The following is a 12,703-nucleotide window of genomic DNA, read 5'->3' on the forward strand; positions in this document are numbered from 1 at the left end:
GAAAAAAATGTAGAACAAAATTTGTGATATTGGAGAACTTTAATAAAAGATTTTTTAATAAAACTAAAAACAAAAAATATTATATTTCTACTTAAATAATTGAAAACTTGTCACAAATTATTAAATATTCTCCTATAGATAATCTTAGAAGACTCCTAAGTTAATGTAGGTAGTTAGAAGTATCTTTTCTAGCATCTGGAACTATGCATGCACTTGGGAATATACCAATAAAGAAAAGAAAAGAAACGCGCAATGGTGGGAATTGTAACATGTGGATGTGGTGGTGGTGAAGCAAAGCAGGTGACACTTGTACAACAGTTGTCTTTCTCTTTCTCCCAAACCTATCACTTTCCCTACGCGAATCCAGCTTATGCAACGGAAAACAACCATATCAACCGTACTTTAATAATTCCCACATTTCACTCAGCTGAGTTGGCTCCTCCTCGTACTTACACACAATTCCCTTAGTTACGTCACAATCACTTATCTATAGAGAGAAAAAAGTTACCTTACCTATACTTTCTCACTAACATTTCTTTTTATTTAACAATATTTATTGAAAATCTTATTCTTGTATTTGATATTATATTTTATTCATAACTTTCTAATTTTTCATAAATTTTAACTAAAAACACAACATGTTATTAAAAAATACTTAAATATTTTTCTTTTTCTTAAATGTAAATCTAGTTTTCTTTTGTTCCCAATTTAGAATTGATAATTTTCATCTTCTAATTTAAAAATGGAAAATATTTGATAAACATTCAATTTATTATCCAACTCTTAAAGAAAGAATAAAAAAGGAAAATAAAATAATAGATATATGATATAATTTATGATATAATAAAAAAAGAGAAATAGAGAAAAATAAAATAAAAATATTTGTGAGACATTTAAAATTAAAAGATGAATTATATATCATGATTAGAAAGACAAAAATATCACTTTCAAATTTTAAGAATAAAAAAGAAAAAATAAACATAAATTTAAGAGATAAAAATAAAGTATTTAAGTCTTATTTAATATATTAATTAAAAATACAAACGTGTATAATAATCTTGGATGAGTCCAAATTGACGTCTTTTCTTATAGTATTTCTTTGATCTATCATTTTTTTTCTTTTCTTTTCTTTTTTTTTTAAAAAAAAAAGTATCACTGTTACCCAAATTCCACACAATATATCGTATGACTGTGTCAACTACACATGACATAACATATTAACTCCCTCTTTTGTCCCTCACTCACTGACACCCACACGCACACTTTTCTCAACACTTTCCTCTTTCATTTTCGGAATCAGTCAAAACCCAATCACAAGGCCCCCCAACTAGCCAACCAGCTGGCTCCTCACAACCATGAGCTCACAATCTCACTCTCACTCTCCGTGTTGCCTTTTTATATATATATATATATGCTTCCCTCACTTCCCTTTATTTATTATATATATCCCTCACTCACTCTATCTCTTTTCTCCAGCAGCACCAAAACCACCCAACACTCGAACTCAATATCCATTATTACCAAAAAAAAAGAAAAAAGGATATCAAACACCCTTTTCATCATTAAAACTCTCAGTTCCCTCTTTCCCTATCAAAACCCTTTCCCACAACACTACTCACTCCAGTACAAGAAACCCTTTTTCAATTTGGTTTCAACAGCACACACACACACACATATATATATATATAGCATGTTTACCTTGAATCATTCTTCTGATTTGTACCATGTTTCCCCTGAGCTCTCATCTTCCTTGGACACATCCTCGCCGGCTTCGGAGGGCTCTCGTGGCGTGGCATTTTCCGACGAGGAGGTGCGGCTGGCGGTGAGGCACCCGAAGAAGCGGGCAGGTCGGAAGAAGTTCCGGGAGACGCGCCACCCGGTGTACCGGGGGGTGAGGAGGAGGAACTCGGATAAGTGGGTGTGTGAGGTGAGGGAGCCCAACAAGAAGACCAGGATTTGGCTGGGGACTTTCCCCACGCCGGAGATGGCGGCTCGGGCGCACGACGTGGCGGCAATGGCCCTGAGGGGCCGGTATGCCTGTCTAAACTTTGCTGACTCGGCCTGGCGGTTACCTGTTCCCGCCACGGCCGAGGCAAAGGATATACAGAAGGCAGCAGCAGAAGCTGCCCAGGCTTTCAGACCAGATCAAACCTTAAAAAATGCTAATACAAGGCAGGAGTGTGTGGAGGCGGTGGCGGTGGCGGTGGCGGAGACAACAACGGCGACGGCACAAGGGGTGTTTTATATGGAGGAAGAAGAGCAGGTGTTGGATATGCCTGAGTTGCTTAGGAATATGGTGCTCATGTCCCCAACACATTGCTTAGGGTATGAGTATGAAGATGCTGACTTGGATGCCCAAGATGCTGAGGTGTCACTATGGAATTTCTCAATTTAATAATGTGTTTTGGTTTGGTTTTTGTTGTTAGTTTTTTGGAGTGAACAGTGTCTGTACTGGTTTTTTATTAGTAGTACGGATACTAGTTATAGGTGGAAAGATTGCGAGGGACCAAAAGGAATTTTCTTTTGAACCCTTTTTTGTCAATGTAATCAATATCACGTATATCATGAAGTGAATCCCTTCAAGTTTATGTATAAATTAAATAAAAGAAAAATCTAGTTTTGGTTATGAATCTTTGTTAAAGTAAAATATCAATGTGAGTTGAGTATGTGAAGTGTGAACCTTAAACTTGATACAACTCGTGGTAGATCATTATTTATAGTTCTTTTTTGCCAAGTGTACGTACGCGGAGCCCATAAAAAAACTAGGACCACACTTTATCCATGCAGATTATAGTATTAGTTTTTTAGTTTGAAAAATGTAGATAAGAAGTATATATAGTTATATATCTCTTTCTCCTGATGGATTGGATCAAATTATTTAGATTTTGAAATTGTTAATCATCTCAACAGTCCTTCAAGTCTTCACAGCTTCAAGTATTTTGAAATTGACACCTGAGCCTGCAATAATTGAAGAGGATTTGCTTGGACATAGAAAGTATGTCTTGAACTTTCCTTTAGAAACCAAAAATCTCATTCTCTCACAAAGAGGAGCCACGTCGCCAACTTGAACACGTTGAACCGCGGTTTGATGACCCGTTCCCTCTTGAAAACAGCCAAAACCATGTTACCAATTGTAACTTATTCTATATTCCTTAGAAGAAGCTACTGATAACTTGATGAAAATTATCCACCTAATTTATAAACTTCTGGGTACCTTCAAATTACTTAAATAAACGCCAATATATATCCTTTTAGCATTTTGGCTTTTATAAAATGTTCATTGATAAACATTTTAGTTGACTTTTGATATACAGTAAAAAAATATATATAGTATTAACAAATTAGAAATCTCCTTAAACAATTCTTGTAAAATTTAATAATCTTCAATTACATGACAATTCATGGTTAAATAAAATTAACATACCCCAGTCTCATAGGCTCCTCGTTATACGAAATATGAACAGTCTTAGTCTTCCAAATACAAAAGGATTATTTTCAAATCAAACTCATGACCGATTAGTCACCAAGACACAACTTTACCATTGTATCAGGATTCAGCATTCGCCCCCTATTCATGGTTAAATAACATTACAAAAACCTTTACACTAGTATTTCAATTAAATTTTAAACTTTTCCATGATATGTACGTACTTTCACAATTCTGTCTAAATAAGACAAATTTCATGTGTCTCTCTTCTTGCTCTTCTCTTCATCAGTTTTGTGCCCTGTATTTCTATTTTTCTTTATTTAATTTTCTTCTTGAATAAATGATGAGGAAAGGAACAAGAGAAATAAAAAGAATCATTCGTTTGCTGAAAAAAGCAGTGAAGCTGACCCAACAGACAAATTCACAGGGAAAAAAAAACTTAGAAAAACTTAAATTTATTTAGCAATTTAGAGGTGGTCCGTATTACAGCCAATGATTAATCTTGTAAATATACAAACTATAGAGGGAAACTGATGTATCGACTGTATTTCACTCATGCTTCATTCAAGAACCATGAAAGGAACTTGAATGGTCAATGATGAAGTTCACAGTACTTAATCAGAAGCTTGTCATTAATATGCCAATCAACTTCCTCAGGTGTTACATTTTGAAGGGTATTTAGATTCTTTAGAAAGTACTCTAAAATTGTTTTTGTTTCCATGTTGAATATGTGATGGAATCTTACCTAATTCATAACCTGGAGCATTTATAGTCTTCTCTAATATTTCTAATTGCCTGCATAATCAAAGCTCCAATCTTTCAAGAGCTCAATTTTAGGTGCCAAAAAGCCATTTGTAACAAAAGAAAATCCAACCTTTTTATTAGTCATGCAACCAATAATGAAAAGACCCCAACAAAATCTACCACGTGAGCATTAATTAACTAGTCTATTAAGAAAAGACAGATGAAAATGCAAAAGAAAATGTATGTATGAAGCACGATCACAATATCTTGGATAACGTGATAAACATAACTCTTCTATGTGCTTCTGGATCTGTTCTAGTCCTGCTTCTGAAATTATATTTCCTTGAGGAGCTCCAAATAAACAGAAATGCTTTCATTTAAGAAATGTTAATTCAAACTTCATTTCACATCATCACTTTTTATCCAGAAATGTTAATTTTTGTTAAAATGTTGGTTTTGTTAGAAGAGGAGATCAAACTGGTGACATTTTTTCTTCTTTCTTAACCTTCAAACTCACTTTATATCTCTCTCACATCCGCTATATTCCACAAAACTAGCTAAAAGTTGGAAACTAAAAAATTAATTTATTAAATTATAAGTGTTTGGTAAAACTAGTTATTGAAGTAGTTGAAAAATATAAAATAACAGAAAAATAATTAAATCATGATTTATTTTAAAAAAGTAATATGAAAAATAAATAAATATATTGAGAATAAAAATAGAAAAAAATATAAAAAGTTAAAAATTAGAAGTTAACATTTTAAAAAAAAAACACTACTTCAAGTAACATTCCAAAAAATATTAGAAACTACTAAGAAATTATTAAAAAAACTTATTTATCGAACAAGTAAATGAGTTTTTCGACTAGTAAAAAAAGTTAGAAACTACCTGAAATGTCTTGCCTAACCTAGCCATCACCATCACCATTTTATGAGTCTCACATTTACACCCTTTGAAAAAAGGCTTCTTTTACTCTCTCCCTTATCTGTGTGTCCATATGAGTAGACATTTTACTAGGAGATACAAAATAAGTGTAAAAAAAAGTGATGCCAGACAAACATTTTTCAATTTGTTTTTGCAGCTAAAAATACAACACTGTTAGGGATGTAATAGAAGGCCAATCATGCATCTTTACTTAATAGCTTAAGCTTATTAAGTTGGTTCATGAGTCTTTGACTGAGTCATCTAGACTCTAGAGTTTGATCCTTGTTGCTCCCATTCTTTTAATAAAATGTCAAATTTCAGCACATGATAGGTGAGCCTGTGCATTGTACAAGCTTCAATAGCAAAGATTTTGTGTGAAGGACATGTTAGAGATGTAATATAAAACCAACTATGTATCTTCACCTACAGCTTAAGCTTTTGAGATTGGTTCGTGATAAACAAACTGAGAAGTGAGGAGGAAATCATCAAGCATGAAATCTTTGTACTATGTCACGTAAAATGCTTCAAACTCAATCTTCAATAAAGTTTAACTAATAATAAAATAATGTGTCAAAAAAATATATTGAGAACACTTCTCTTTATAACTCAGCAAACGCTCATCTTGATACTAATAATATTGTTTCGTTTTCTCTCAATTTAAATGTTTTCCTTCTCATCCAAGTAACACTATATGCCAAGCAACTCAAAGGTTGACTTGTTGATAATTATTATTGTAGTGTGCTTTAAAATTGGCATAAATTATAGGATGTGACCACCAAGATTATTTTTGAAAATTTTCACAGGATTATACACTTTAAAGTTTATTTTAGGCAAAATTGTATTTTTGGTCCTCTTAGTTGTCTTCAATTTTCGATTTTGGTCCCCCTTTAAAATTATTCACACATTTTGTCATCTTTTTTTATTCAATCACGCAATCTTAGTCTTCAAGTCCAAATTTAAGGCGTTGATTGTTATTAAGGAATGTTGATTACCACGTATTACGTTCTGATTAAACGATGACGGTCACATGTCATGTTCTGATTGATGGATGTCGACTCTATGGACGATGAAATGCATTGTTATTGTCATTGGTCAATCAGAACATGACACCTAACAATCATCGTCCAATCAAAACGTGACACATGATAATCAACATTCCTTTATAACAATCAATGTCTAAATCTAAACTTGGGGATCAAGATTACGTGATTAGATAAAAAAAAAAGGACAAAATGCATGAATAATTTTAAATGGAGACCAAAAATCAAAATTGGAGACAACTAGGGGGACTAAATGTGTGATTTTACAGTTTAGAATTAATCCTCTCACTCTCATTTAAGATGATTCCTCTCATATAAGTCTAATTTCTGCGTTAATAATTTTTTCCAGAAATACTTGAAAAGAAAATAAGAAAAAATAGAAAGAAAAAAAAAACTTCTCCCTAAACTAAACTTATACATAGGTTAAAAATAAAGTTTTGAAAAAGTTAATAAAAAAAACTCTTACAAATTAACTTATGCATGAACTAATTTTAACATATAAAATTTTTTTTATTTTTTTTTACTAACAACAATTAACACAAGTGATAACGGCTTATGTCTCTAACGAATATTAGTCATCATTTTTGGTGAAGACTATTTTATACTAATATCATGATAAAAAAAATATAAAATTTTTTTTGTCAAATTATTTTTATTATTTTCTTCTCACAAGAAAAAATTTATTCAAACAGGTCCTAACTCATGCTAAATGTGTATAGTCTTTTCCCTCTCAAGTTTCGTTTATAATCCACACAGCTTCTATTGTTTTGAACAGGTGTATAAAGCATTGCAATTAATTCCACTAAGAAAGTATGCTTCATACATGAGGAAAACAAAAAGTTACAAAATCAAAAGCACAGAAACCATCGTGTTAAGCATTTCAAATAAACGCCTACACGAGGAAAACAAATTTTAAAAAAAAAAGTTCTGATGTACAAAAACAAAGTAAGCAGCAACATATATGACATGTTCTTCATCAGATCCAACCTCTGCCAAATTGTGTCTGCAGCACTATTTTACCTTCTTGAGCATAGCTGTGGTTCTAAACTCAGCATCATCCCTTATAAAACCCCACCAAAAAAATGTGAGAGGAATGCTTGTTGCATGCCATAGAGCATGAGCATCCACATATCCCATGTAAGGTGGAAAGTCATATGTCTCCAACACCATAGCTAAGCCTCCTCCAACCACTACTGCCCATAATTTCCATCGCGCCGGGTGGTTCGAAGCACCAGCCCAAATGGCCCAAATAAGAAGCTGGACAACAACCATTCCCGTGCAAACTATTCTGTTCAAACCTGGAAAGGAAAAAAAAAAGTCAACACATCAGCTCGTGCCACAATAACAATGCAGCATCATTTCTATAGACCTCATTTTGACTAAGGTCCTGTTTGAATACATTTCTCCGTAAACACATATAAGAAGCTAAAATGCATTGAGATTCTCCTGTAAATGAAAATCAACTTACACACCTTGACTTTTGGAGAAGTCAGATGAGAGAACTTATATCAAAGATAAAAGCATAAGTTGATTTTATCTTACAAAGAAACTGAATTCATTTTACCTTATTTTCTTCTTCCTTAATACCCAAATAAGGTCTTAAAGAATACAAAAAGGAAACGTGTCTTCCATCTTTTTTCAGCATTGTTAACAAGAGCAATTTGAAGTTCAGATTAAGGATACGGATACAAATTGTTAGAAAAGCAATCAAGGAAGTATGAATCATGACTCCTGTTGGGAACATAAATATTATAAGATGTGTGAAAGGAAACAACACTTTAAAGATAAAAGATTACCATAAGCAAGTTCATAGAAATTCAGATACATGATATGAGTTGTCACAAAAGCAATCAAGGGAGCAGAAATCATGACTCGCGTAGCCTCATCCCTCACGTTAAAAGCTCGCAATATTGCTAGAATGAGGCTGAATCCAAGTAATGCCACAGCAGAAGAAAAATCCAGCTTCTCTGTTAATTCCACGGCTCTACAGTAATGAAGGTTGGAATACATGTAAAAAATCAACCAAAAAATAAAACTTTATAATATAATTACTGAACATTCTCTCCTCTTCATTATAAACTAACATCTGAACAAAATAAGCAGTAATGGTTGTATTAATACCGAAGATATCAGAGTATATTTTTTTTATCTGTTGAATGAAATAAATTAATGATTCTGGACACCGTGGTTGTGCATTATATTTAGAATAGGCCAGTCATATTTAATACATATTTGCTTTATATAAAAACCTTGTGATGCTGTAAACATATTTTGAATAAACCTCCAAATTAATAACTTAGATTGTAAACATCGGTCACTTTAGTCTCTAACTCTATAAAAGTCCATTTGCGTTAGGCCTTAATGTCAGTGAAAATGTGGCCAAAAAGGATTAAAGTGAAAGACTTTTTGCAAAGTCAAGTGACCAAGGCTAAAAATTTCAAGGACTAAAATAGGGGTTTACTCATATTTTAAGGGTTTTGATCATTGTAGGGTAAAAATCCAATTTTTATGTCACTACTCAAAATACAGACGCAAAAGTGCATGAAAATCAATATTAAGGCACCACAAAGAAACAACTGTGCTTTGAGGGTTATTACTTCAATAATGAATCATAATTTTATATATAAAGAACAAACCATAAACAGTAATCATGCAAACAACTTACCTACTATGGAAAACAGCACTCCACAGCCATGCGTTCATGGATAAAATCCCATAAATATGCCACAATCCAGTGTACTCATAGTAAGTCTTCTTATCTGGCCTCAAAGTCAACTTATAGTACACAAGAATGAAAAAAGATACCCAACCATGAAACTGCATAGCAAGATTGACGGCAGACAGAGCAACAGCCACAGGTTCCTGAAATCATATATAGCATATCCACACTACAATCAGAAACCGAAACAAACATAGCAGCATTACCACTCAACCTTTTATAGGAGATTCGTGAAAGAACCTGAATTCCATAAACACGACGGAATGGCCATTTTCCATGATACTTGACAGGCTTGTCGCCAAGTTTTGTTCGTTCTTCCTCTCTAGCTAGCATACAGTAATACCTACAGTCAGTGCAACAGTCCCATTGTTTCCACCTCAGATAGAGGGGTTCATGCATATACCATGGACCATCAATTGGTTTTCCATCTGATGAAAATTTACAATGTTGAAAGCATCTATCCCCTACACATCCAGTTTTCTTACACTGCTCCACACAACCTCTGCAATTTAATAGTCACAACCAAAACTGATCATATGACAGGCAAGACAAGAATGGAGCACAAGATAAATTATTCTACTAATGCCGGATCAATCAGCAGAACAACTATAGATTTTGCATCTACCATTCTGCTTATTATTTACTTACTATTGACAAGTGACAATGTTTAAGACACGATTTTCTTGTTGTTAAAATGCCTACCTCAACAACTAGATTTTCCAATTCCTTCATGAAAGCATAAATAAGGGAATGGATTAAACTGAACACATGCAGTATGAATATGTGCAAATTTGTAGAAATTAATAAAAAGGATAAGATGCTATTAGTCAAAGTTTTGAACCATAAGCCTTGTGCCAAATGTAAACAGTGATGAAACCCAAGCCAAGCTTCTAACAACAGTAAAAATCAGCTATCATAACCTTAGAATATACATGCCTACTTATTGCACTGATCTCAAAATTGCTTATTTATTTACCAGGAGTCAGGACATATGAAGTTGTGATGCGAGATTATTATATATAGAAATATAGTTGTAAATAGTATGCTATAGCAGCATAGCAGCCACAAGAGGGGACAAAATAGCAGCATTTCGTGGCACTATAGCCCACTATGTTGATGGTGTCCAAAATCTTGAGAATGCCCTCCAATATAAACATTAGAGGGGCATTTTATGGACATAATTTTGGGATTTTGGAAAAAAAAAGGGGGGGGGGGGTGTTCAGGTTGTAGGAAACCCTTTGAAAGTACATAACTACCATGCCTCACTTCTCTCTCCTACTTTGCAACTACTGCATGACCCCTGTGCAACCCTCCAGGGACCACTTTGTGGCCATCCAGCGACTCTCTGGCAACATCTAGCAGCTTTTTTTACTTCTCTCTTGTTCTCATTCTTGTTTTTCTTTTTCAGGTTCCTCTGGTAATCTTGTTCTCATTGTTCTCTTATTCTCATCAATCTCTGTTTTCTGTTTTTTTCACTTCTTGTCTATTGACACCGAGTTTTTTTTTCCTCTTCTTTACCTTGTTCCTTCAGTCTATGTTCTCTGTTTAGTCTCTCTAGACTGAGTCTCTGAGAGTGTTTTTTTGGTCATCTATCTCCCAAAGACCCAAACCCATTCACTCCTTTCTCTCTCTTTGATTAGTCACGGCATCCTTTGTAAATATTTTGCTTGTATTTTTGTTTTAAGTAAGACCTATAACTTTTTGTTGTTAATTATGAGCATTTCAAGATTTGAGTTTTTTTTTTATTTGAGCATTTACATGTATTTAGTATGAATTATATAAACTGCATAAATTTTTTGAAAATAGCAGTCATCCTGATATGCACTATTGACTACTATAGCAATTTTGGTGTCAGCTGCTACACGTCTGCTATCTGGGATTGATAGAAATAACTAAGTTTGCCTACAATTAATATATGGCAATACTTGTGATGCTACATCAACATAAAAAAGGTATTACCCAAGCAGGTTATTTATGCTTGGCTCAGTACAATAAGAGATGCACTAAAGATAAACCTTTTTACACTCTTTGTTAATAGCTCAACATGTCTAAGAAAAAGAGGGGCATATGATGATTAGTAGGAGCAGGAGTGTAAATAATCTAAGCTATTTGTGAACTATTCAAGCTCATGCTCAATCAATCTTGTTTGTTTAACTAAGCAAACAAGACCAAGCTTAAAGTCAAGGCCGGTTATTTAAACAATTCAAACCCAACATTTGCAAGCTTGACATTAATAGATCGTATATATGTATTACCTAAAAAGTTGTCATTTTATTTATTATATTTACTTGATAAATTATAATTTTGTTTATCATTATCTAAGATATACCATTTACCTAATTTCAATTTTAAATGGGTGACTACAAGTTCTCTAAAATTCACCATTTCCATAATCAAAGATTTCATTTTAAATCTCAAGTCATCTTTATGAATATAAAATTATATTTTATTACTAATTTACTTCAGTTTCTAGCTTGAAAGTATCTATCAGAAAAAACAATCAAGCCATTAACAAATTAAATGAATAAAGTCATAAACAAATTAAATGAATCAAGCCCAAGCTTCATATATTTTAACCAAGTCAAGCTCAAGTTTTAAATTTGTCCAGTTTGAACAAATGCGTCAAGCTTGAGTAACCTATTTTTTTCACAAGGCAAACCTAAACTTTAGCTCAGCCCAACTTTTTTACACCAGTGAATGCGAGTGAAGAAAAATCATGGCAATGAATCTATGTTCCTCATCTTTTTTTATGCGTAACCTATGTTCCTCACATTTAATCTGATGCAAGTACATAACTCACTCTCTCTCTCTTTCTCTCCACATCCATGTTCAGCAATTGACATCAAACCAAAAAGAAAAAAAGTGCATCATCGTTCGTTACATACACCTATGCAGGACCCCAGAATCCAAGAATCAACAAAAGCTAACGACAAAATAAAACACAAATAAAATCAACTTAAAAATTCCTAACTCGACAACAAAACATTAATAAACAAACAAAAAGAAAGACAGAAAATTCCAAGTTCCAATTTTTACTATGCCCATATCATCTAAACACATATTTCTTTACGTCCCCAGAACTTAATCAAGTGCTTAGATTGAAATTTTCAAATCTGGGATTCTCTAACTCTATCAATAGATAGATAGACAGATACAAAGAGAGAGAGACTAACATGTAAAGCGGATCGGCGTCGCCGTCGGTGGCGGCGAGGGGGCGGAGGAGGAAGAATACGGCGGCGAAGAGCAACAAAGGGCGAAAGGGACTCATCGCAATCGCAAGAAAGCAAAAGTCAAAGCCCGGAGGGGAAGGAAGAGCGGGAGAAGGTTCCGGCGAGAATCGACGCCGAATTTTGCATTGACGGAGAAGGGAGGCGGGGGTTGCAGTGGCGGCGGAGCGCGGAGGCGTAGCGGTGGCGGTTGATCTCGAAAGGGAAAGGAGTGAGTCAACTCGGAGCGAGTTGGGGAAATGGAGGTGTGTGGGTGGCCTAAACAGAACCAGAATCTCGTGGGGAGATGAATATTAATATATGATATGATATTGATACCCTCGTAACATTATTATTATTTATACATTTATCAATACTCAATAATTATAATTGATATTATATCAATAACAAAAATGATTAGAGTTTAATGTTGACGTGAGTCTAAATATTTTCTTTTAATCAAGATATTTTTTGTCAAAAAATAATAATAAATTTTTTGAGATATTAAGATTTATTTAAGAGATTAATCTATTTAGTCTTTATATTTTAATCAAACAAATTATTTTAACTATGATTATTACAAATTATAAAATTCAATAATATACATGTTAATTTAAAAGATAAATCATCAATTTTACTATGA

At 33.4% G+C, this 12,703-nt stretch overlaps 2 protein-coding genes across 2 annotated transcripts; one reads left to right on the forward strand and one right to left on the reverse strand.

Moving 5' to 3' along the window:
- The first annotated feature begins 1,453 nt into the window (after positions 1-1,453).
- On the forward strand, positions 1,454-2,647 carry DREB1-like (CRT binding factor 1). Its single transcript, NM_001248578.2, has one exon. It carries the CDS (start codon positions 1,691-1,693, stop codon positions 2,393-2,395), a length of 705 nt encoding a protein of 234 aa, NP_001235507.1. The 5' UTR covers positions 1,454-1,690; the 3' UTR covers positions 2,396-2,647.
- A 4,285-nt stretch (positions 2,648-6,932) lies between these two features.
- LOC100793147 (post-GPI attachment to proteins factor 3) lies at positions 6,933-12,392 on the reverse strand. Its single transcript, XM_041004938.1, has 5 exons — positions 12,028-12,392; positions 9,095-9,356; positions 8,801-8,997; positions 7,932-8,119; positions 6,933-7,433 (listed from the first exon to the last, which is right to left on the reverse strand). The coding sequence occupies exons 1-5, from the start codon at positions 12,120-12,122 to the stop codon at positions 7,147-7,149; spliced, it is 1,029 nt and encodes a 342-aa protein (XP_040860872.1). The 5' UTR covers positions 12,123-12,392; the 3' UTR covers positions 6,933-7,146.
- Between the last annotated feature and the right edge of the window lie 311 nt (positions 12,393-12,703).

This window comes from Glycine max, chromosome 9 (assembly GCF_000004515.6).
Source record: "Glycine max cultivar Williams 82 chromosome 9, Glycine_max_v4.0, whole genome shotgun sequence".
Taxonomy (NCBI): domain Eukaryota; kingdom Viridiplantae; phylum Streptophyta; class Magnoliopsida; order Fabales; family Fabaceae; genus Glycine; species Glycine max.

Coding starts and splice junctions, on each gene's coding strand:
- DREB1-like (NM_001248578.2), top strand. CDS start 1,691: ATGTTTACCTTGAATCATTCTTCTGATTTGTACCATGTTTCCCCTGAG.
- LOC100793147 (XM_041004938.1), bottom strand. CDS start 12,122: ATGAGTCCCTTTCGCCCTTTGTTGCTCTTCGCCGCCGTATTCTTCCTC. Junction 9,357..12,027: donor GACGCCGATCCGCTTTACAT/GTTAGTCTCTCT, acceptor ATTAAATTGCAG/AGGTTGTGTGGAGCAGTGTA. Junction 8,998..9,094: donor GTCGTGTTTATGGAATTCAG/GTTCTTTCACGA, acceptor ATATGATTTCAG/GAACCTGTGGCTGTTGCTCT.